The sequence below is a fragment of the Gossypium hirsutum genome, chromosome D05, assembly GCF_007990345.1.
Source record: "Gossypium hirsutum isolate 1008001.06 chromosome D05, Gossypium_hirsutum_v2.1, whole genome shotgun sequence".
NCBI lineage: Eukaryota > Viridiplantae > Streptophyta > Magnoliopsida > Malvales > Malvaceae > Gossypium > Gossypium hirsutum.
The window spans coordinates 65243520-65268773 of record NC_053441.1 but is presented as its reverse complement, the minus strand read 5'-3'; the positions used below and the strand labels follow the sequence as shown (position 1 = coordinate 65268773).

Below are 25254 nucleotides of genomic sequence, written 5' to 3'. Positions count from 1 at the left end.
TGGTTTCATAACTATTTTAGGCCATTTGCATAATTGCTAACTGGATCCTCAAACGTTTTTTAAATTAAAATTAAATAGCGATTGAACTTTCACAATTTAATTCCTGTAATATAATTAAGGTTATATGTAATATAATTAAAATTAAAATGATTTTCTGGATTTAGTTACCCAACCTACTGATAATATATTTTTCATACTAACTTTATAAATACTGATTAACTAAACTTTCCACGCAAAATATATATTTGAAATTATTTTTAATATTAAATACACAAATTTTATTAAAATTTTAATTTTAATTATTATATTCCTTAAATACTTTAACCATGAAGTATAAACGGGATTTGGGTTTGAGCATGCGTACAAGTGTTTTTATCCTCTATTTTATGAGTGTGGGAGGTTTATGAATAAATTATATAAAAAAGATTTCGTATACAATGTGACCATTTTTAACTCTATATGCCCCGCCAAATTCAAAAGTCCTTATCATACTACAACAAGGGTAAACTCTAAAAATGATCGTCTAATTATTACCATTTTTCAATTTTGGCCACTCACGTTTAAAAACGTCTATCTTAGTCATGTTATCGACATTTAATATTTTAGTCACGCCTCCGTTAAATCACTAATGGTGGTGTCTATTTTAGTCACGTTACCAAATTTTAATAACAAATTTGGACCTCAAATATTTAATTCAATTGAGAAAATAAATAAATAATTAATTAATTAATTAATATTTTAAAAAATAGAAAATTGTTTTTTAGGTTGATTAAAATATATGAGTTTTGATTAAATATTCAGATACCATCCTTTAACATGTGTTTTATTTAATTATGCATAAACATTTGTTGGATTAATTTTTTTTTACTTTATTAAACGTGGATTAAAATATGACCAAGGACAGTATTAGAATGAAGTTATTTGGTCTAAAGGGAATTGCGGAAGATAAAATAATTTATAAAATCAACACATCAATAACATGTGAAAAAGACGAAAACCGACGACGAAAATAAAAACGCGGGGGAGGAAACTTCCAAATTCCAATCTAGAACTAATTTAAAGCACGTGGATCATTTAATTTTATAGGCAGAATGCTCTTTAAGCCATTCCAATTGTTAAGTGAAGACAATTCGTATTTATATGTATCCAAAAACAAAAATATTCCTATTTAAAAATCAAGCAGCCAATTAGGGCAAGTTTGTGTTGCCTGGTCAAAATTTGTTTTGTTTTTAATATTACTAGTGAGAAATCAAGCACGTATTGCATCAAATGTTTTGGACAATAAATGATTTTCATGTCTCCGGGTATTTTCAGTATAAATGTTTCTGTGTTCTTAATAAAGAATCAAGCAACAATTCTACTAGCTTGCATCTACATTTCGCCCCAGAAATTATAGTAAAGCAGAGACAATGAGAGGAACATTGGTGTTGACTTGGATTCTGATCATCTGCCTCTCCCAAGTAGCCGTGCAGAGCCAATACTACTCGAAGACCCGACACTATGATCGCAAGCCAGCTAAGGAAACCAATCTTCATTTCTTTATGCATGAACATACGGGTGTTACAGCAGTCGTGGTAGCCCAAGCTAACATCACAAGCAATAGTTCATCAGTGCCATTTGCCTCCCTGGTTGCCGTTAATGATCCCCTCAGGACTGGTCCTGAGCCTGACTCGAAGGTGATTGGAAATGTTCAGGGTATTGCGCTCCTGGCTGGAATGAATGCATCGAGCACACAATACATAGATTTTGGATTCAATACCGGTAAGTTTAACGGCAGCTCTCTAAGCGTATTTTCAAGAGGAGAACCTGGGCTAGCGGTGGTCGGAGGAAGAGGACGATTCATGATGGCAAGAGGGGTTGCACTATTTAACCCTATCCTTATAAATGCCACCAATGTCATTATTGAATTTAACGTTACTGTAGTTCATTACTAAGGTGCTATTTACAAACTCAATTCTGATCGATTGTGAAAATGTCTTGGTTCTGCTCCACTTGATTAGAATAAATGTACGAGAATAAATTAAAATTGTCATACTTCATCATTGTACTTTATTGTTATATTACAAATAAAGATTAAATTCTTAGCTACAAAGCAAGCTCGCCGAGAATACTCTTTACTTGAGACCACTAATTATGACAAATCACTCGTTATAATTATACTATTAATTGATAGGTACAATTATTTTAACCAATTTATTAAATTTATTAATTAATTTAGTGAACATCAATATAAAATTTTAATACTTTAAACCTAAATTTTATTTTATTTTATATTAAACAATTTAAATTTTACATTTAAACTTAAAATACAATTATTAAATTAATTTATTAAACCTAATTAGTAAATTTAAAACTTATATATTGATATAAACATATTTATGCATGTAAGATATACTTACTTGAATATATATTCAAGGTTCGTTGTTGTCCGTCTTAACAATGTCATCTCCAAAATTTAATTTTGTATTTTCCCTTAAAAATATAATGTATCTTACCGCTATACCCAACACTTAGTATGATCCATTTCATCTTTAACTCACCTTTTCATCTGTTTATTGAGTAAGCTTTAAATTAACTCTTAAAATTGATAGACCAAAATATCATTCTAATATTAATTTTAAAATATTGATTAATTTAAATTGACGAACTAAACTATCCTCATAAATAAATTAATACAATTTTTTAAATATTTTATAAAAAAATTTATTAAAATTTTAATTATTAGACTCCTTAAATGTTTTAACCTTGAGTATAATAGGGATATGCGCTTAACTAATATTTTTGAAAAATACAAAACTTTGGATCTCTGTTTAGACGTTTTCTTTAGGCACATCGATGACTTGAATCTAGGCTATTTTTATAGAAAATAAACACTCGATCAATGGATCACAACTTACGGTTTGGTTCATTATTTAGATTTTAATCATTTGTTATAGGTGCATAGATGACTCGAATTTAGGCTATTTTTATAGAAAATAGGCAGTCAATCAATAGACCACAAATTTGGGGTTTGATTCATTGTTTAGATTTTAACCACTTGTTATGCAACTTTAAAAGAAAAAGAAACATGGCTAATTGATCTTTAACTCAAGTGTTACTATTGTTGTTGCAACAATAAGTAGGATGTGGGTTCAAACACTTTAAGTGCTTTTATCTCCAATTTACGAGCGTGGGGGTTTATGAGTATTTTAAGCATTAATGTATAGAAAAATTATGTAGGCTATGTGACAATTTTTAACTCTATATGCCCTGCCAAATCCGATTGTTCTTATCATAGTACAACAATGGTAAAGTTAAAAAATAGTCACCTAATTCTTAGTGTGTTTCAATTATGGTCACTCAAGTTTAAAATTTTCTATTTTAGTCACCTTATTGAAATTTAATATTTTGGTCATCACTCCGTTAAATCATTGACGGTGATAATTTTTTATTGGTATAATAATAAATTTTACCTCAAATATTTAATTGGGTTGAGAAAATAATTTAATTAAATAGATTAATTAAATTTTTTTAATTAAGTAAATAAAAAATTATTTATGAAGTTAACTAAAATATATGGGTTGATTAAATATTCAGATATATGTACAATATATGAGATAGGCCCAATAAGCTCATCCAATGTGTGATGGGCAACACCCAAGGCTCGAGAGGGAGTGTTGTTGCCCTCCTAGTAACACAATATTATTTTACTTAATGATACCTAAGAACATTAATATTATTTTTGGTTATCTTCAACCTTTATTTAAGTGGACCCAATCCACAAAATTATAAAATAAAATAATTTATAACATCAGCACATCAATCAGATGTATGGACAATACAAACCATTCAAACGAAAATAAAAAAGGCCGGGTAGGAGACTTCCAATCCACAAATTAATTTAAAGCAAGTGGATCATTTAATTTTATAGGCAGAATGGTGTTTACGTGAAGTTATCCTTTTTTAAAAAATCAATCAGCCAATTAGACCGAGTTTGTGTTGCCTGGTCAAAATTTGTTTTGTCTTTAATGTTACTAGTGAGAAATCATGCAGGTATTATATAAAATGTTATGGACAATAAATTATTTTCATATCTGCAGGTTTTATCAGTATAAATCTTTCTGTTTTCTTAATAAAAATGAAGCAACAATTCTATAGCTTTCCCCAGAAATTATAGTAAAGCAGAGACAATGAGAGGAACATGGATGTTGAGTTGGATTCTGATCATCTGCCTCTCCCAAGTAGCAGTGCAGAGCCAATACTACTCGGAGACCCTACCATATCATCCCAGGCCAGTTAAGGTCACCAATCTTAACTTCTTTATGCACAGAACTACGGGTGTTACAATAGTAGTGGTAGCCCAAGCTAACAGCACAAGCAATGACAATAGTTCATCACTGCCATTTGCCTCCTTATTTGCCATTAATGATCCCCTCAGGACTGGTCCTGAGCCTGACTCAGAGTTGATTGGAAATATTCAGGGTATTGCGTCAGTGGCTGGAATGAATGCATCGAGCACGGAATACCTAGATTTTGGATTTAATACTGGTAAGTTTAACGGTAGCTCTCTAAGCGTATTTTCAAGGGGAGAACCTGATCTTGCGGTGGTCGGAGGAAGAGGACAATTCATGATGGCAACAGGGGTTGCACAATTTAATCCTATCCTTGTAAATGCCACCAATACAATTGCTGAATTTAACGTTACTGTAATTCATTACTAAGGTGTTATTTACAGACTCATTTCTCTTGGATTAATGTGAAAAAGTCGTATGATTATGCTCCACTTGATTAGAATAAGTGTATGATATATATATATATATGTTGATTTGATTAAAACTTAAAATTCTCATACTTGATCATTGTACTTTACTGTTATATTGCAAATAAAGATTAAATTCTTAGCTACAAAAAGGCATATAAATATATCTATTCAGTATTTATCTTCATCTCTGATAGAGGCTGCTTTATGCAAAACTTGACCAACATGAAAACTTAAACAAACTAAAGTAGACATTGGTGTATTTGATTCCTTGGCACTTGACAATTATTTGTTGATTTTGCTCAATATATCATAACATCTATATACTTGTGTTGAGATGAATAAATCTTGATATGTTGGAATGACTTTAACTTCCAAGAAATGATTCAGATCACCAAGATCTTTACTAGAGAATGTCTCCGCCAAAGTTTGAACAAAGTTAGAGAGAAAAGCTTTATTGTTTTTATTGATACCAAATTTTGTCTGATTCGATAAGTTCATATTCCACAATACTTAGGCCTTTAATAGATTGATAAATCAAGGCGTAATGTCAAATTTAGTTCTCAATGTTGACGTGTTTTACTCAATTTAACTCTTATTTCATTTTTGAGCTAAATTTGAGCCGCAACCTTTTAAAAGAAATCAAATTTGACCACAAACCTTTCAAGAAGAGTCGATTTTTTTTTGTTTATGGAAATACTAACTATTTTTAAACATCACAGCGCGCAGGGCAATCCACATATATTTTGTATTAATTTTTTTATAATTTATAATTTTTAAATTATTTGTTGACATGGCATATAAAACAAAAAATATCATGACAATATAAATTACGTGTGGATTGCCATACCAACATCATTAAAAAATTAATTCTTTTTGTCATCATTTTCTTTAAAAAAGAGATATTTACAAGAATAAATCCTATTTTCTATAAATCTCAAAGCTTTTCGATTTTTCATAGAGAGAAATTAACTTTCCGACTGCTGTATTCAACGGAGAATATAATAACGAGTATAACAGCGGAATAGACCAGGTTTCCCAGAGATTTCCATAATGCTAATATAACAGAATAAATTGATGTTCATTTTAACCAGAACGTGTGGTAGGCAACTTTCATGCCCACGACATGTGTCGAACTATATGAAAAATAGAAGAGAGGGATTAAAATTGAGTAAACTGATGAAACAACGCTCTAACTTCAGGAATAGTTTTGGCCTTGGTTTTAGTTGATGCACGACAATAGATTTTCTCCTCCAACCGATAAGTCAATTATAATGATTGAGGAGCAACTTCTAACCGCGACTTGCCTTTTTGTATGTAAATTAAATGCGAGAACGATTTGACAAGTAACCCTTACCAAGCGAATAACCTAAAATCAACTTCCACTATTTAGTTCCTCATTAACCATGCGAACAAGATAGAATTGACTTGAATCAAAGGTCTCAATTGTGTGAGTCGTTTAAAATCTATCATTAATTCCCTTGACAAATCCAATCATTTACTCAATTGGTCACATTAGTTTGTTCTTCAACACACTGAATATGACAATTACGGATTGTTTCGATTCTTCCAACTATACACCACACAATTGTTGTAAAAATGGGTTTAGAAAACAAAGTTTTTAGGCAAAACGGAAGTTTAAAATTTTCCTTAAAATCAAGCCTGGTGATATTTATAACAATAAACCTTTAACCAAATTTATACCTATGTTTTGTACGAGGTAGTCTAAGTCAATCCCGACTTTCTAGTGAATGACCTTCTTCGCTATCCTCAAACCCTGAATTGCTTTGAGTATGAGCTCTCAAAATAGAACCAAATGCACAGAATGAAAACATTTCTTAACTTTCAATGAGAATGTTAATTCTCTCTATAAACTGGAAACTATCAGATTTTCCCAAAAAATAGAATTTATTCTAAAAAAATTGTCACTATGTTTCGACAAAATAACAATACTCTCAAAATTGTATGAATAGTTTAGCTCGTAGTCCCTAATTATAAAGAAACAGTACAAGAGATCTATTCGAATAAAGGGTAATCGAATGATAATATTTTAATAGAAAATAAAAATTCTACTTGGAGTAGAATAGGTGGGGGCGGTGGCATGGCCTAGAAAATACTAAGGCTTGCCATCCCTTCCATTAACTAGACCTAATTTGGGTTTTTTATGCAACACTTATAATTTATATAACCTAATATTTATTTTATATTTCTTAAATATATAAATTAATTAAATTATTTTCTTAATTAAATTATATTTCAACCCAATTATAATTCCATTAAAGTTATTTAATAAATTTGTAAGAAAAATATATTTAATTGTCTTATTTAATAAATCCATGATAATTATTTAAATTTATTTCTCGCATTATACTTAAGTTAATTAATTATAATTAATTAAATAATAATTTAAAAAATGGGCCACCACCTGGTTGGCGCAAAAACCAAAGAAAATTGATATAAATTTCTCAATTGGGTGTTAATTAGATCATGTTTCTGATTTCTAATGAATTTCTTATGTCGGAGTTGATTATATTGGAAAGAGACTTGATCATACCAAACAAACTTTTCTTAGCAGAAATAGAATAATTTATAATATCAATACATCAATCATATATTATATGTAATATCAAATAAATTAAAGTCAATGGGCAATATCCACACGAAAATCAAAACGCAGGGGGAGGAAACTTCCAATCTAGACTCTGTTGAATTTCTGGGATTAAATTGAAGCTTAAGTTAAGTTTAACAAAAGTTAAATCACAATAAGGAGAAGTTAAATTTGAATTTCTAGTCTCCAACTATAGGCCAAATGTGTTAAATTTTTCAGCTTACTACAATTTCTTTCTTTCATATGGAATAAAACATTAATAAAATTTTTCTTAATTTATACACTCAAACATTCAACTATATTATTTTAGTGTAATATATTTTTCCTGTTTTGAAGATATTGTCTGGGAATCGACATTTATATTATTTAAAACAATGTGTGTGTATGATCTTAAATCATTTTTTATTTTATTTTATGTATCGCGATTAAGATTATTTATTTGATGTATTATGTGTTTTTCTTACACGTTTACTTATATGGTTAAAAAATTTATAACTTTTAGACATGGTCCTTACCCTCTAAGATCACTTTGTTGAACAATATTGCTCACTCACACCGGATGACAGACCTCCTCCGGCTGACTTGAAGAAAGCTTGTTCTCAAGCACACCTTTTGTTCAATCATTCGAGTCATGTAACAATATCCCGGAAAATGTTTTCATTCCATGGACTTATTCAATTAGACTCGCACAGACATTTATTTATTTCTTTTTGTTTAAGATGTTGTCGAATCTCTTAACATAAAATGAAATGACAACTCAAGATGATTACACAATTCAATATATCTCTCTTATGGCACCGTGATTAGAGTAATTTATTGACTTGAAACAGTACTAGAGCTTTTGACGCGAAGTGCGATAACAATTCAAACAACCGTCACAATACACAAGTTCTTACTCATAATTTAAGCTGTCAGTTCTGTTCTCACTTCTTCTTTTTTTCTTTTTCGTTTTTTCAAATGAACAATTTGTCTAAGCGAGTATAGAAAATGTCAAATTCCATGAGACATGTATTAGCACACAATTCAGTTCCAAATTTAACAAATTCCAATAAAGTGTTGCAAGAGTGTGGAAGATTTAGGCAAAATTGAAAGCATCACAGTTCTCTCTCGGATTGATTAGTGTCCCCAAGCCAGAATAAAGTTTTAATTACTCAAGAAAAAAGAGAAAAATTGGCAGAACGGTGGTAGTGAATTCCACAACCTGCTTTGCGTAAAAAACAAAGAAAATTGATTAGAGCAAGCAGCTAATTAGACCATGTTTCTGATTTCTAGATTCGCTGTTAATTTCTGAAGGAGATTTAGAAAGAAAGAAAAAAAAAGAGATTTCACATCAAACAAACATTTGTTTGCAGAAGATAAAATAATTTATAAAATCAACACATCAATCACATGGAATATATAATATCAAATAAATTAAAGTCAATGGACAATATTCACACGAAAACAGAAACGCAGGAGGAGGAAACTTCCAATCTAAAATAATTAGGCCAAGTTTCTGTTGCGTGATCAGGATTTGTGTTCTTTATAATATTGCCACGGCGAAATCAATCATGTATTATATAAAATGTTTGGGACAACAAATTATGTTCATGTCTGCGGGTTTTATCACTATAAATCTTTCTGTCTTCCTAATAAAATTGAAGCAACAATTCTATAGTTTTCATCTACATTTCGCCCCAGAAATTATAGTAAAACAGAGACAATGAAAGGAGCATTGATGTTGAGTTGGATTCTGATCATCTGCCTCTCCCAAGTAGCAGTTCGGAGCCAATACTACTCAGATACCCGACCATATCATCCCAAGCCACCTAAGGTCACCAATCTTCACTTCTTTATGCACGAACATACGGGTGTTACAGCAGTCGTGCTAACCCAAGCTAACATCACAAGCAATAATTCATCAGTGACATTTGCCACCCTAGTTGCTGTTAATGATCCTCTCAGGACTGGTCCTGAGCCTGACTCAGAGGTGATTGGAAATGTTCAGGGTATTTCCCTCTTAGCCGGATCAAATGCATCGAGCACGCAGTACATAGAATTTGGATTTAATACCGGTAAGTTTAACGGCAGCTCTCTAAGCGTATTTTCAAGGGGAGAACCAGGGCTTGCGGTGGTCGGAGGAAGAGGACGATTCATGATGGCAAAAGGGACTGCACTATTTAACCCTATCCTTATAAATGCCACCAATGTCATTATGGAATTTAACTTTACTGTAGTTCATTACTAAGGTGTCATTTACAGACTCAATTCTCTTGGATTGTGAAAAAGGTTGTATGATTCCGCTCCACTCGGATAGAATAAGTGTATGAGATTGACATTCTCATACTTCATCATTGTACTTTATTATTTTATTACAAATATATTTATTCAGTATTTATCTTCATCTCTGCTAGAGGTTGGTTTACGCAAAAGCTGAGAAAAGTTTACTTTGCTCAATATATCAACCAAACAATTATGAAATGGTGTCAAAGTCAAATATTACAACGAAGCTTGGAACAGATCTGGTAATAAGAAACAAAAGGAGCAAGATTAGTACGTTACTAGTCCCCAGCAACAGTGTCAAAATTTGGTGCATCGTTGAGAGCACCAAAAGTATCATATCCCTATAAAATAATGAAAAGAATAGTATAAGGGAAGTAGGGTCAAATCTTCAGGGATTGGACTTGCACAGGTTCCTCTTCCTCGATATCCCGAGCAAAGTCTTACCCAATAAAAATAGCGTGCCTGGAAAAGAATAAAAAAACAAAATTAAAAGTTTGGTTGAGTTGAGATTGCATAAATTGAAATTGAAACTGTAAAAATAAACAGAATTAAGAAAATAGAGTTTTTGATAAAGAGATTCCAGCCTCCGGTTATCTCGATCCTCCTCAGGTTCAATCCTAGGCTTTTAGATGATCCTTATCATAACAGAATAAGCCAGTTATAGTGGAAGAGGACGCCTATGACCACCAGCTCCACTTAGATTTTAGACTCACGATATAGAGGAACCTGACTCTAACCAATCGTCACTTTTATGGAACCGTTTTACACTAGATCATCACTTCTCAATGGCGAATGCCACGCTATTTTGTCTCTTGGACTTGACAAGCACTGACGCAGTAGGCTAACGAACCGACTGTGCAACCTTCCCAAAACATATAAAGCGGCCGCCTTTGCACAAGATGAAAAGATCACATTTGAAGGGACATGGATAGAAGCGTCAGTCCTGTAATACAGAGAAATGACGAATATTTGTTGAGAAGGTTAAGTGTGGATTCTAAGCCTCATGAACCCTTTTTGGGGAATCTTCGACAACCTTTGGCTAGATGAATTTAGTGGCTCATGCTTTTTGGGGAAAAAGAAATAAACTTAATAAAAATGGAATTTTATTGAATAAATAAAATGAACAAAAGCTAGAGCTTTTTGGGAGAGGGAGCTTTTACAGAAAAGATGAGTGCAATTTATGTCACTCCATCCTCTATTTATAGTACTCAGAAAACCTAGTTTATTCCTATCTAAATTCTAAAAGATAAATAAAGATAAAAGCTAAAATGAAATTTAAATAATAATTTTAACAATAATCCTAATATAATTAAAATTTAAATAGAGTATTGTGTTTATAAAATCTTTTCTTTGAACTGTTGCTCTCAAGTCTTCCACACTTTGCATTTTTGGCACAACTTCTTTCCTATTTCGCATGCTGGCCCATTTTGTTTCAAATTCATGCTTTTTGCTCCTAAATTTCCTTTTGCCTTCAATTTAATCCCTAGCATATAAAAAAACCATAAATAGCTCAAATTAGCAGGATCATACTCAAAATAATTATGTAATTAATACATAAAAATATGTCAAACCAGAGTATTATCAAACACAATAATTTTAGTGATGATGATTTAACTAAATTAATTTAACTGGATGCAAAATTTGGTCCCTAATGCATTTTTAAACTAAGTATGCAAAATAATCTAAATGTATGAATGGATTTTAGCAACAGAAACACAACTTCAACAATCAATAACATGTATAGGTTAAGATAATTACATTAATCAACTTAATTTATTTTCATCATACTTAACAGTGTTCGGAAAGCATTCCATGGCAACTTGATCTTTCATGAGTTTAGAAACCAAATTAAGTCCTTTCAGATCTTCTACTTAGTGAAACATGCATTTTACTGATCATATTAAACTAAAGGTTTCTTAGTATTTATGTGAGGTAATAGGTGTGTCATCTCATTTCTTTAGTGGTAGAGATCTAATTTTCAAGCAAGCCTATGGTAATAACATTTCTCATTCGACTATTAAGTGCATAGTCCTTGAACATTAAAGACTCTGAGTGCTTTGAGTGATCCTTAGTGAGGATGTCAATTCTTGTTGAGTTTAAATTTCATGTAATTATTGAGATAGGAGAGATGCCTTTGTTTTTATGTATTGAAATTTTTTGCTTGGATTACTTGTATTCTTTAGTGTCATTTTAGTTCGAATTTCTAATGCTTGATTATCTGTGGATTATCCTGAGACATTATCGGTGAAAACAACAAATTAAGGGAAGTGCACTTGATTGTGGAGGACAAGCAAACGCTTAAGTATGGAGATATTTGATGAGTGCTAAAAGAAACCATATTTTAACCTCGCTCTTAATTCGTTTTTAGGTGATTTTTCAATGTTAATGGTGAATTTTATTATCCTAATCCTTTAAATTCATATTTTAATGCTTAATAGAGCATTTGGGAGCAAAACGTGTGAAGAATGGAAAATCAGAGTAAGCTACATGAGCCACACGGGCTGACCCATTCCACACGGCCATGTGGTAGTTCGTGTCGATTTTATGAATTTGTACACTAAATTACAGGAAATTGCATTTTTTTAGGTTTTTCGGGCATTCTAAGATGTATATATAAGAAAATTTTTCTTAAATATTCTATGATAACTCACTCCTATCTTCTTTTTTTTGTCATATATAAATCTTAGAATACCCAAAAAAACGTATCAAATAAATACTTTATAAAATCAAACATCTTTTATTTGCAGAAGATAAAATAATTTATAAAATCAATCACAAGTAATATATAATATCAAATAAAATAAAGTCAATGGACAATGCACCATTCACACGAAATTAAAAACGTAGGAGAGGAAACTTCCAATATAAAATTAATTTACAAGTGGATCATAGACAATGAGACCATGTTTCTTTTGCGTGATCAAGGTTTGTGTTCCTTTTAATATTACTACGGCGAAATATTATATAAAATATTTGGGACAATAAATTATTTTCATGTCTGCGGGTTTTATCACTATAAATATTTCTGTTTTCTTAATAAAAATAAAGAAACAATTCTATAGCTTTCATCTACATTTCGCCCCAGAAATTATAGTAAAGCAGAGACAATGAGAGGAACATTGATGTTGAGTTGGATTCTGATCATCTGCCTCTCCCAAGTAGCAGTGCAGAGCCAATACTACTCGAAGAGCCGACCATATCATCCCAGGCCACCTAAGGTCACCAATCTTCACTTCTTTATGCACGAACATACGGGTGTTACTGCAGTCGTGGTAGCCCAAGCTAACATCTCAAGCAATAATTCATCAGTGCCATTTGCCACCCTAGTTGCCGTTAATGATCCCCTCAGGACTGGTCCTGAGCCTGACTCAGAGGTAATTGGAAATGTTCAGGGTATTTCGCTCCTGGCTGGATCAAATGCATCGAGTACGCAGTACATAGAATTTGGATTTAATACCGGTAAGTTTAATGGCAGCTCTCTAAGCGTATTTTCAAGGGGAGAACCTGGGCTTGCGGTGGTTGGAGGAAGAGGACGATTCATGATGGCAAAGGGGATTGCACTATTTAACCCTATCCTTATAAATGCCACCAATGTCATTATTGAATTTAACGTTACTGTAATTCATCACTAAGATGTTATCTACTGACTCAATTCTCTGGGACTGTGAAAAAGTCATATGATTCTGCTACACTTGATTACAATAAATGTATGAGAATCTCATACTTCATCATTGTACTTTATTATTTTATTACAAATAAAGATTAAATTGTTTGCTACAAAAGAGACATAAATATATCTATTCAGTATTTATTTCATCTCTGATAGAGGTTGGTTTACCAAAAAAATGAGAAAGTTTACTTTGCTCAATATATCATAACAGATATATTCTTGTGTTGAGATGAATAAATCTTGAGACGTCAATTCTCAAGAAATGATTCAAATCACCAATATCTTTAATGAAAAATCTCTACACAAAAGTTTTAACTAAGTCAAAGGGATAAGCTTTATTATTTTTAGTGATACAATATTTTGTTTGAATCAATAAATTCAGATTTCGCAATTCTTAAGCTTGATCAATAAATCAAAACATAATGTCAAATTTAACCTTAAACGTTATGGCCAGCCAAAGTTGTTCAAACGGCCATCTGCGAGCGTAATTGTTGACCAAAGTTGTTAGAAGACCATCAGAAATTGTCAGCCTCCAAGTTGCCAGATGACCCAAATTTGTGTAAGTTGTCAAGCAATGCCGAGAAGAGGCTAAATGGCCCTTGCTCCTCATGTACCTTAACAACTATGGTTGTCTCCAAGGGCCATTTCGGAGCATGATGGCTGGCCAAAGTTGTTAGAAGGGCCATCCATGATAATTATATATTTTTAAAATAATTAAAGATGTTGAAGCTACTCTTTAATATTTCAAAATTATATTAATCACATGACATCTGATTTTAAAATAAATATTTCTTGAGGAATTAATTACATAAAATTTTTTGTCATCCACATAGTGGGTGTCACAAATTTTAGTATTTGTTGAAAAAAAAAATTACAGGAGTTTACTTGGTAAATAAAATACTAAAACTTATAACTAAATTTACCGATACAATTAGTTTATACTTATATTGTCTAAGTAATTACATTTCACCATATTTGACAGGAAAGAAGTGAAAGGACCAAAGAATTAGTTAAATATTAGGAGTAGCTACTGCTCCACATGATCAAGGACACTACTAGAATGAAGTTATTTGGTCTAAAGGGAATTGTAGTACATACAATTAACAGAAAAGTTAATGAAGGTTGGGGAACTCTAGAATTAATCTTCATATATCGGGAGAATATCGATTGATTGTATTAATCTTCTATTCTTGTTGCTTAGTTCTTATGCATAGAATACTATTGTTTGATGTAGCAAATTATTTTCCTTTTCTGGACCAAATCCACAAATAGAGGTATTTGAACTTAAAGCCTCGTTAATGTTGAAAGAATATCATATTACTTGAAATATTATAAAAATATGCTTGAGGAAGTGCAAGTCTATCTAATACGTTAGACCAAGGAGGTTGGATCAGATTAGAATGTTGAAGACTTAGTTGTCAACAGTCCTTATTTATCTTGGTTGTTATTATTATATGGTATTTTAGCTTATATAGCTATTGTTTAATAGGTTTCTGACAGATTTTTATGATGATAGCATGTCTCGAAATCTTTATTTAATTGAGAGACTTGTATAGATTAATGTTGATGTGTTGATTTTTTATAACATTTAATACATTCAAGTGAGAAACATTATTTGTAAGAGTGCATATGATTGTACAAATTTTGTATTGTGGCTTTACATGCTATGTTCTCAATAGGAGAATTTAGTGGTTAGAAAATTGTCTCTTGGGTGCATTGGGATCTAGTGCCTTGGTGTAGTATTGTCGTCTACATGTAGTTGTAATTTTCGAACAAATTGATTTAATAAAATATTCATCAGTTTCATTAACATCTTCATATATTATTCTTAATGGTTTTTGCATGCAAAACAAAATGAAAACAAATATTAACTCACTAATTATCCAACGCTTAATTAATAGTAAGCGATATTATGTGGTCGACTCATAATATAAAAAGACAATTTATATTAGTAGATAATCTAAATACGTCCTTAGTCTAATCGGAATTGAGAAAATCGATTAAAATACTAATATGTTCTCTATCTAGCCTAATTGGTGACATATCTTATCTTTAATATAGAACAAATTACTCCCAAAAGATAAGAATATAGATGTAACTAACTAGACTAACAGTACATCGTATAAGACCCAAATTGAATAGATCCTAAATCCATTTAAATGAAATATAGTTTTTCATTGTGTTGGGCCTTTAGTTAAGTCGGTCCAATCCAATTTAGACACAATTTTTATTAACTAATCAACTTTCAATATATACATAGATAATTAAAAACGTCAAGATGGTGGCAAAAATTTGTTCTAGCACCGATTACTCTATAACTACCCACTTCAAACTTCGTATCCTTAACTAAATTACCAATATTTAAAAAAACAAAATTAAATTAAATACCATAATTTATCTCCTTAGAAAAAAAATATTAAATCTTTTATTTTGAATATAATTATTTCTCGAGATATCAATTTTATACAACATTTTTCTCAACCACATTGCATGTGTAAAAAAATTTAATATTTAGTGCAAAAAAATTCCAGGTCGTGGGACTTTACTTGGAAAATAAAATACTAAAACTTATAAAATATTATTTACTTTGTAGACCAAAATTTCTTATTTTTGTAAACTGATACTACTGAGGCAAGATGAGTTGATAGTTGCTAACTGGTACTCGATAATGTCACTGTAGACTAATTCGTCAAGGTGGTGGCAAAAAAATGTTTGGACCTGTTTAATGTGATGTGTTATTGAAGATACTATGGTCTATCTATGCAAAATAGTCTTTGGCTTTTGAGGATTTGATTGGATATGAATGAATCAATTCAACCCATGGAAAGTGTCGAGATTCGATCAAGACTGCATTGCTATTCTGGAAATCATATCTTCGTTTGATTCTGCTTTGAAAGTTGTAATTGTAATAGCTGGTTTTAATGTGTAAAATTGTGTTCACTTAGATTCCATGTTAGCAAGCCGAAATTGAATATACAGGCTTGTTTAGGTTTTGTATGAGAGTTTATTGAGTGTTCTAATCTTCAGGTACAAAGGTGAGATTTCTATTCTTGAGAAGTGATAGAGTGTAGTTAAAGATAGTAAAATTACTCACTGAGTTAGACTCTATGGACATAAAGAAACCGAACTATGTAAAGAAACCTTGATGTTCTTTATAATTTTGTTTGCACAGAATTGGCATTTGGAAGTGCCAAGCCTTAGTGACCACTACAATCTAACACTTCCCTTTCAATTTTGTATTTTAGCAAGTAAACAATTTAAAGTAGCAACAGATACAGTTAGTCGTTTATACTTATATTGTGTTGGAAAATTACATTTCAGCAAATTTGACAGGAAAGAAGTAGAAGGATAAACGAAATAGGAAAATATTAGGAGTAGTATCGGACTGAAGTTATTATCATGACTCAATGCTCAATCCACTTAATTTTATTTCGTCCCCCCACGTATACCAAACAGTTCTCACGAAAACGCTATAACGCAGACAGAACGTGAGCTTGCGATCATCGGAGGAAGAGTAAAATTTAGGATGTCAAAAGGGTTGGCACTGCCTCAAAATCACTTGGTAGATTATAAAATATTAATTATTTTGTTGAACTGAATTTCTTATTTTGTAAACCTATACAATTAGTTATTTATACTTATATTTTGTAGGTAATTCACATTTCACCAAACTTGACAGGAAAGAAGTGGAAGGTGTCGAAACTGTTTTTTGAAAACAAAAATTTTAGTTTTCGACTTTAAAAACGAAAATGGGAGTCGCCACCGATCCTTGATTAAGGTGTGATTGGCTCACCTTAAAAATGATTTTGGTCTACGAAATTTGAGAAAATGAGTTCGGGAGTCAGTTACGCACAAGGAAGGATTAGCACCCTCGTGACGCCCAAAATCGGTACCAAATTAATTATTTAATGCCTTGGTGTCGAAAATTTGAAAAAAAGATTTTAAAATAAGGTTGAATGATGAAATTTGCAAAAGGATAACCAATTGTTCAAGTCATGTAAAGAAATCGTGTCCCAATACGTTAGGGTACAATTTCTCATAATCCCCGAACTTTGAATATCACTCTTATTTTATGCGAAAATCTTCATTTCGAGAAAGTAACAGGCCACACCCAATACGTTAGGGCACGACAAGTTAAGTTCCCAAAAATGATTTTTATGCTCATGCATTTTGAATAAAGAATATTCTCGGTCATTTAAGATTGACAAAGAAAATCAGAACTCAATACGTTAGGGCTCAATTACCCTCGAAAATCCCAAACTTCCAATAATGCTTTTATTCAAAAAAACCTTTAAATCAAGAAAATAACTTTGATGAATGGTTAAAACCAAAATATATTTTCAAAAGGGTATGTTAAAAAGTTAATATACAATATGATACAGATACTTTAATTTAAAATATATGTATATATGTATTTTCAAAATATAAGTATGAGACATAAATAAATTTTGAAAACGTGTATAAGCATATATTAAAACAGGTATATATAAGTATACGTATATAAAATTAAAAAATAAATGAAATACATAAAACAAAACAAAAACCTATTATAATTCCTAAGAAAATATGCATGTATATATATGTATGCGAAATTTATGAAAATAAGATAAAAATATAAAAATATGTACATGTGTATATATTTACAAAAAAAAAGTATATATAAAAAAGTAAAAAACAAAAATAAAACATATGTATAAAATATATGCATGTATTTATAAAAGCTTAAAAATATATATATACCTATATATATAAAAAATGCCCATATATATTATATATAAAAAAAACTATGCGTATATATATATGTATAGAAAATATGATAATAATCAATAATAATAAATAATATAATAAAAATAAATAATTTTAATAATAAAATAATTAATAACAAGGGACCCAAATTGAAACTACAGGAAACTTTCAGGTAAACATTTAAAATAATAAAAGCTGAAGACTAATTTGTAGTGCGCTGGAAACATCAAGGAGCAAACAAGAAATGTACCAGCCCCTTATACGCAGCGTTTTCATGTTGGACCAAATTGAAACAAGAAACAAACGTGCGGTCAAAATTGAAAATAAAAAAAATTGCATTGAAAGTGACTCAAAAACAGAGGGACCAGTTGCGTAAATTCCCCATTCAGGGCCAGAACGCGCGGACCCTGCTTGCAGGTCGGGTCGACGCGCGGATCTAGCCCCTTGCAAAATGGCGCCGTTTCACTTTTGTTATTTAAAACAAATTTTTTTGTTAAAAACTTATTTACAGCTGAAAGGGTAAAAAAATTGAGAATCCTTTGCTAGGGTTTTTTTTAAATTTTTCCTTCTGCGCCGTCGCTCGTCGGCCTTTTGAACCGGATCCCCGATTGCGGCGGAGATGGTAGCAAACGGCGGCCCGAACACAGAGGTAAACTCCTCTTCACTCTCTTCTCTTTATAAATCAACAGTAAACATGAAAAAAATAATGAACGCCGGAAAAAAAAAAAGCCACCTTTATATTCAAGAAAAGTTTGTATCTTTCTTTCTTTTTCTCTATATTTTTCAGTGTTTCTATGTGTATTCCTTTACACCGAAAATCCCCCCCATTTTACAGATTACAAAATGGCCTTTTATAGGCCGAAAAAGAGAAAGAAAATAAATCGAAAAAGAAGGAAAAAAAATATTGCTTCCTGTTTGTTTTTCTTTGGACTCCTTGAGTCCGTTTTTTCAGGCGTTCATTGAGTGTAAACGAGCGTGGGGAGGCCGACCTCCGAGTTGTGCGGCGACTGGGAGTTGGGCACGACACTGACGGCTTGCTGCGGCACTCCTTGCTGCCATTTGCTGAAGGTTCTAGGGTTTAGCTTTTCTTTTTCTTTTGGGCCGTGTTTGCTTTAGATGAGCTTGTAAATCTTGGACTGATTTTAATTTTGTTTGGACCTGGATCGGTTGGGCCTATTACAACTGCCCCTCTTTGCTCATTGTCGTGTAACGGGAATAGAGCAAAGACTACAAGGCCCAATTGTGCCCGGTCCTACTGAATCTCAACTTATTCTATGCTTCTCTTTCTAGTAGCCTTGTTCCTTCCTACTGCATCTTCAGAGGTATAGGAACTGGTACTTTAATCCACTCCATTGCAACTTCAATGAGATAGGAATAACTGGCTTCAATGTACTCCACTGTAATCTCAGGGAGGTAAAATCCGCCATCTTCGATCTGCTTCATCACCAGTATGGGAAGACAAGATCCGCTTTCTTCGATCTACTTCGCCACCAGTATGGGAAGACAAGATCGGGTATCTTTGATCTACTTCACGCCAATACATGAAGACAAGATCTGTTTTCTTCGATCTACTTCACGCCAATACATGAAGACAAGATCTGGTATCTTTGATCTACTTCACGCCAGTACATGAAGACAAGATCTGCTTTCTTCGATCTGTTTCACCACCAGTATGGGAAGACAAGATCTGTTATCTTTGATCTACTTCACGCCAGTATATGAAGACAAGATCTGTTTTCTTTGATCTGCTTCGCCACCAGTATGGGAAGACAAGATCTGGTATCTCTGATCTACTTCACGCCAGTACATGAAGACAAGATCTGCTTTTTCATTCGATCTGCTTTGCAACCAGTATGAGAAGGCAAGATTTGTTATCTCTAATCTACTTCACGCCAGTACATGAAGACAAGATCTGCTTTCTTTGATCTGCTTCACCACCAGTATGGGAAGGCAAGATCTGGTATCTCTGATCTACTTCACGCCAGTACATGAAGACAAGATCTGCTTTTTCCTTCGATCTGCTTCGCCACCAGTATGGGAAGGCAAGATTTGTTATCTCTGATCTACTTCACGCTAATACATGAAGACAAGATCTGCTTTCTTTGATCTGCTTCGCCACCAATATGGGAAGGCAAGATCTGGTATCTCTGATCTACTTCACGCCAGTACATGAAGACAAGATCTGCTTTTTCCTTCGATCTGCTTCGCCACCAGTATAGGAAGGCAAGATCTGTTATCTCTGATCTACTTCACGCCAGTACATGAAGACAAGATCTACTTTCTTTGATCTGCTTCGCCACCAGTATGGGAAGGCAAGATCTGGTATCTCTGATCTACTTCACGCCAGTACATGAAGACAAGATCTACTTTCTTTGATCTGCTTTGCCACCAGTATGGGAAGGCAAGATCTGGTATCTCTGATCTAGTTCACGCCAGTACATGAAGACAAGATCTGCTTTCTTCGATCTACTTCACCATCAATATGGGAAGACAAGATCTACTTTCTTCGATTTGCTTCGCCACCAGTATGGGAAGGCAAGATCTGGTATCTCTGATCTACTTCACGCCAGTACATGAAGACAAGATCTGCTTTTTCCTTCGATCTGCTTCTCCACCAGTATGGGAAGGCAAGATCTGTTATCTCTGATCTACTTCACGCCAGTACATGAAGACAAGATCTACTTTCTTTGATCTACTTCGCCACCAGTATGGGAAGACAAGATCTGCTATCTTTTCAACCTGCTCCACGGCAACTCAGGGAGATAAGGCTTTATGATTTCACCAATCTGTTCCCTGTGGAACATAACCTGTATGATTTATTTTGTGAACCTAATTATGCCTAGTGAATAGGATGTCATGATCAAATGAATCAAATTCTCCTAACTAGACATGTATGAATGACATTTGAATGAATGTAGAATGTCATAAAAATGATATTTTAACACTTAAGTTGTCATTATTCCAAGTTTATTAAGGTCTTATCGCTTAATGTACTATAGCGCCTTTATGCTCGGCTAGTGAACCCAATAAGCACTTGACCAGATTGCCCCACGCTGTAAACCTCCAAGTTTGATCTACTGGGATGCAAAATTTGTACCATCTTTTCCCGTTGTAACCCAAGAGTAAAAAATTTGGCCTTTTCTCAATCCTCTGTTATCACAATTCAAGGATACAGGATGTGAAACTTTTTGGTCTCTTACACCATTCCCAGGGTGTTGTACCAAATGCTCATGCACAAATGAAGAAATCTTCTCCAAGAACAACTTCTTCTTATTATTCGGTGATCATTACTTGCTTATTCATTGAAGCTTTGTCACCAACACGACATCTTACCATTTTGTTCAAGTAATACTTTAGACAAGAAAATCTAAAGAGATAGTCTTAATTTTGACTCTTCTTTATTAGATTTCCAACCTGGTGCGTTCTAAACAATAGTCTTGTTTGAGGTTCCTATATTATTCAGAAACTTCTAGAGTAATATGCAAAACTTCCCTTGTGAAAGTTTTATTAGTCCATTAATCATTATTCTAATGCAACATGCTTGCAAAAAAGATCATGGATAAGAATTGAGTTGGTTCTGAGCATAGCTCGAAATGAATAAGTTGTCAAAGATAATAAAGATGGATAACAAAGAAATTGATTTAGGAATGCATATCTTGGAAATGAATGAAGTGTTCCAAGAATAACAAAAAATAATATAAGGATTAGGTGCCCCAGATACCGCAGCTTGAACTTCTCTGTACAGATTTTTAAAGACCATTCTGAGTTTAACATGTGTTTAGGAGTACTTTGTCGATGCCCCAAGATGTCGCCTACCCTTTCCTGTTGATTCAGGTATAGCAAGACCACTGCATGCCCCCATCCTGATCAGTATTTGAGCTGCTCTGAAAAATTTAAACGCCATTTTGACCAACATTTAAGCCGCCCTTTTTGGGTTTTCAACTCAAATCCCCTTTGGTCTAAGGCGCCCTTTGCGGGTTTTCACCTTAGCCTCTCCATTTTACTTTTTCATTTTTTATTTTCATCTTTTCATTTTTTCACATCACTTCTTTTTCTTTTTTTTGGGACTCAAGCTGCCCTTTGCGGGTTTTTACCTTGGTCCTCTCCTTCTTTAAGTAGAGTATTTCCTGACTGAATCTGAGTTTACAAGACTTTGCAGGTTTTATCATCCATCTTGCTCAAAATCAAAGCTCCTTTGAAAAAACATTCTCTATAATCATAAAGTTCCTCCCAATTTGGCATCTGTTTCCTTCCAAAATATTTTTTGTAGAGGGAAGATCTACAACATTTGGTCACCCTCGTGGAATTCTCTAAGATGAACCTTTTGTTATAGGCCCGCATCATTCATTTCTGGTACATCTGACCATGATGAATAAATTTTAATCTTCTTCCTTCTATCAAGTTCAACTGATCACATTGCGATTGGATCTGTTCTGCTTCATCCAACCTGCTCAGCCAATACCCGGAGAGAAAGAATTTCAACTTCAATAGAAAAAAACGTGATGAGTTAAAGAGAGAGGTACTACTCTAGTACAGTTTCCACTACATCATTCATGATATTAATCTTGAACGTACTGTAAATTTCTCATATTGTGTTGTTGTTCAGATTGCAATGACAGTGTTTAACCTGGGCATACCCTGGTATAACCATACGAAAACATTTTTGAATTCTTGAAGTAGCTCAACAACATCTTGCTTTGTTTCTTCGATCATGCATGTTCCCTCAAGGTCACAGTTTCTATTGTCTCCTCATGAGGTAAAATTTCCTTCCTGCTCTACCATCCTTAATAAGTCTAGAAATAGACTACAATTTATGACATCTTCAAAGTCATGAGATCCCTCTAAACACATGTCTCACTCAGAAGGCGATTTTGAGTCTGTAGCAGCGTCACTCATGTCATTGATATTTGGGGACCCATAGTGGGTGCTAAAGGATATACAAACAAATGAATGAATAAATGAATGGTTTGGCAGAAAAGAATCTGAAGGAATGAAAAAAAATCGTAAAGAATGAAAGAACATTTGCTCAAAGATGATTGTAATAATGTATTTCATTAAAATAATAATGTTCAGACGTGAGCCTATTTCACAAAGAGGTTCTCATTGCTTCTAGGCTAAAAGCAACAAGTGTGTTCTGAACATTACTCTAACAAACTCTAAATACTACAGGGTTTCCTCTGCAGTCCCATTATTTATAAAACCTCCCAGGCGAATATCTAACAAGGACCCTTTTATTTCTGTCTGCATATATGGCATCGATATGAAAACCTCACCACTTCTTCATACATTGCATTCCCTCCATCATCCATCATGATTAGGTAGCGGATTTCCTGCACTAGATGGGTCATCAAACTTGACAATACCTATGTCGATGAGTCTTTCAACTTGCTTCTTGAAGGCAGTGCAATTCTCAATCGAGTGTCCCATAACCCCAGCATGGTATTCACATTGTGTGTTCGCATTATACCATTCGGGATACGGAGGTTGTAGAGGCTTCACATGAAAAGGGGAAACAACATGTGCATCAAACAAATTTTGATACAGTTCTTTATACGGTACTGGGATTGGCGTAAACTGAAACTTCTCAGTCTTCATGCTGGAATCTTGCCTCGATGAATTCTGTTGATTACCAACCACCTTTCTTGGCTGACTCACGGTAACTAATTTAGAGTAACCTGTGTTGTTCACCTCATTTTCTCTTCTATTTGAGACTGACCTCTTGTTACTCTCCTCTGTATCAATTTTCCCGCTTCTTATAGCATTTTTGATCATTTCACCATTCATGACTATGTCAGTAAAGCTTTTTGTAGCACTTCCTAACATATGCGTAATGAATGGAGATTTCAACGTATTGACAAAGAGCATTGTTGTTTCTCTCTCTAAGAGCGGTGGTTGAACTTGGACTGCGACCTCCCTCCACCTTTGTGCATACTGCCTGAAACTTTCGTTCGGCTTCTTCTCCATATTTTGAAGGATGATTCTGTCAGGAACTATGTCTGTCACATGACTATACTGTTTCATGAACGCTTGTGCCAAGTCCCTCTATGAACCAATTGTGGTACGGCTTAGCTGATTGTACCATTTAGATGCTGCCCCTGAAAGGCTATCCTGGAAACAATGTATCAATAGCTGGTCATTGTTAACGTATCCAGCCATTCGCCTGCAGAACATGGTGATATGAGCTTCTGGGCAAGTTGTCCCATTGTACTTCTCGAATTCTGGCATCTTAAACTTGTGAGGGAGTACCAAATCTGGAACTAAGCTTAGCTCTTTGGCGTCAATCCCGCGATAGCTTTCAGTGACTTCCATCGCCTTGAATTTCTCCTCTAGCCATTTGTACCTTTCCTCTAACTGCCTTGGTAACTCCTCTTTTATTCTTTCCTTTTCAGCCACTTCATCAAAGTCAGGAATGACAGAGTTAACAGGGTAGTTTTCGGGGTTAGAGCCCAATCTAACTTAAAAGTTCGAAGCACTGGCCTGGGACTGCTGAGGCTTGATTGTGACAGTGGGTTTATGTGGATATTGAGTTCGAACATGTGGAGGAGTAAAGCCTAGAAGATAGAGTGGTTCATTACCCACTTTGACATCAGCCATGGGACCCTTTCCCTTATCACCTCCTCCGGTCAATAGTTTGGTTAGCTTTGCCATCATATCCTTTTGGGATTCCTGTATTTTCTCAGACATATCCTGTTGCATCTTGTCTAACCGCTCCTGCACTTGTAGCTGAAGTAAGTCTTGCATCTCCTTCTGGTATTGTTGAAGCTTTTCCAATCTCTGATCCATGTCTTTAATCTTTGCTCGAGTGCCGTAACGGTACTTGGTTGGTTGGTTGGTTTCCAGGTTAACTGAACAGGGATTTTAATTAATTAGGATCATTTAAAGGTGTCTAATGCATATAATGTAATGAAATGCAAATGCATGAAATGAATGCAAAAAAGAGACGTTGATTTATGTTCAATTCTTTACTAGAAAGTTTTACTAAAAAACAAATCTCTTTACATAAAGCGGATATATATATACGGCTTCACCTTCGTACTCCAAGCGAAGGCATCGACCATTCGGATATTAAGATGCACCTCGCAAATTCGAACTCCTTGTTGTTTGATCTAGGTCGTAACTCCTTGCTCATTCACGTTCATTAGCTTCTTTAAGAGGTTGGGACCTTTGATAACTTTGAATAATCTTTGACAATTTGAATTCTCAGGTTACGTAGCAAATTCGTATACTCCA

At 33.4% G+C, this 25254-nt stretch overlaps 4 protein-coding genes across 4 annotated transcripts; all 4 read left to right on the top strand.

Moving 5' to 3' along the window:
* Positions 1 to 1205: 1205 nt before the first annotated feature.
* On the top strand, positions 1206 to 2092 carry LOC107903449 (dirigent protein 4). Its single transcript, XM_016829499.2, has one exon. The coding sequence runs from the start codon at positions 1410 to 1412 to the stop codon at positions 1932 to 1934; it is 525 nt and encodes a 174-aa protein (XP_016684988.1). The 5' UTR covers positions 1206 to 1409; the 3' UTR covers positions 1935 to 2092.
* Positions 2093 to 4087: 1995 nt separating this feature from the next.
* LOC107902904 (dirigent protein 4) lies at positions 4088 to 4890 on the top strand. The gene has a single exon (XM_016829012.2). It carries the CDS (start codon positions 4170 to 4172, stop codon positions 4698 to 4700), a length of 531 nt encoding a protein of 176 aa, XP_016684501.1. The 5' UTR covers positions 4088 to 4169; the 3' UTR covers positions 4701 to 4890.
* Positions 4891 to 8930: 4040 nt separating this feature from the next.
* Positions 8931 to 9729, top strand: LOC107903448 (dirigent protein 4). Its single transcript, XM_016829498.2, has one exon. The coding sequence runs from the start codon at positions 9049 to 9051 to the stop codon at positions 9571 to 9573; it is 525 nt and encodes a 174-aa protein (XP_016684987.1). The 5' UTR covers positions 8931 to 9048; the 3' UTR covers positions 9574 to 9729.
* Positions 9730 to 12639: 2910 nt separating this feature from the next.
* On the top strand, positions 12640 to 13385 carry LOC107902902 (dirigent protein 4). The gene has a single exon (XM_016829011.2). The coding sequence runs from the start codon at positions 12716 to 12718 to the stop codon at positions 13238 to 13240; it is 525 nt and encodes a 174-aa protein (XP_016684500.2). The 5' UTR covers positions 12640 to 12715; the 3' UTR covers positions 13241 to 13385.
* Positions 13386 to 25254: the final 11869 nt, after the last annotated feature.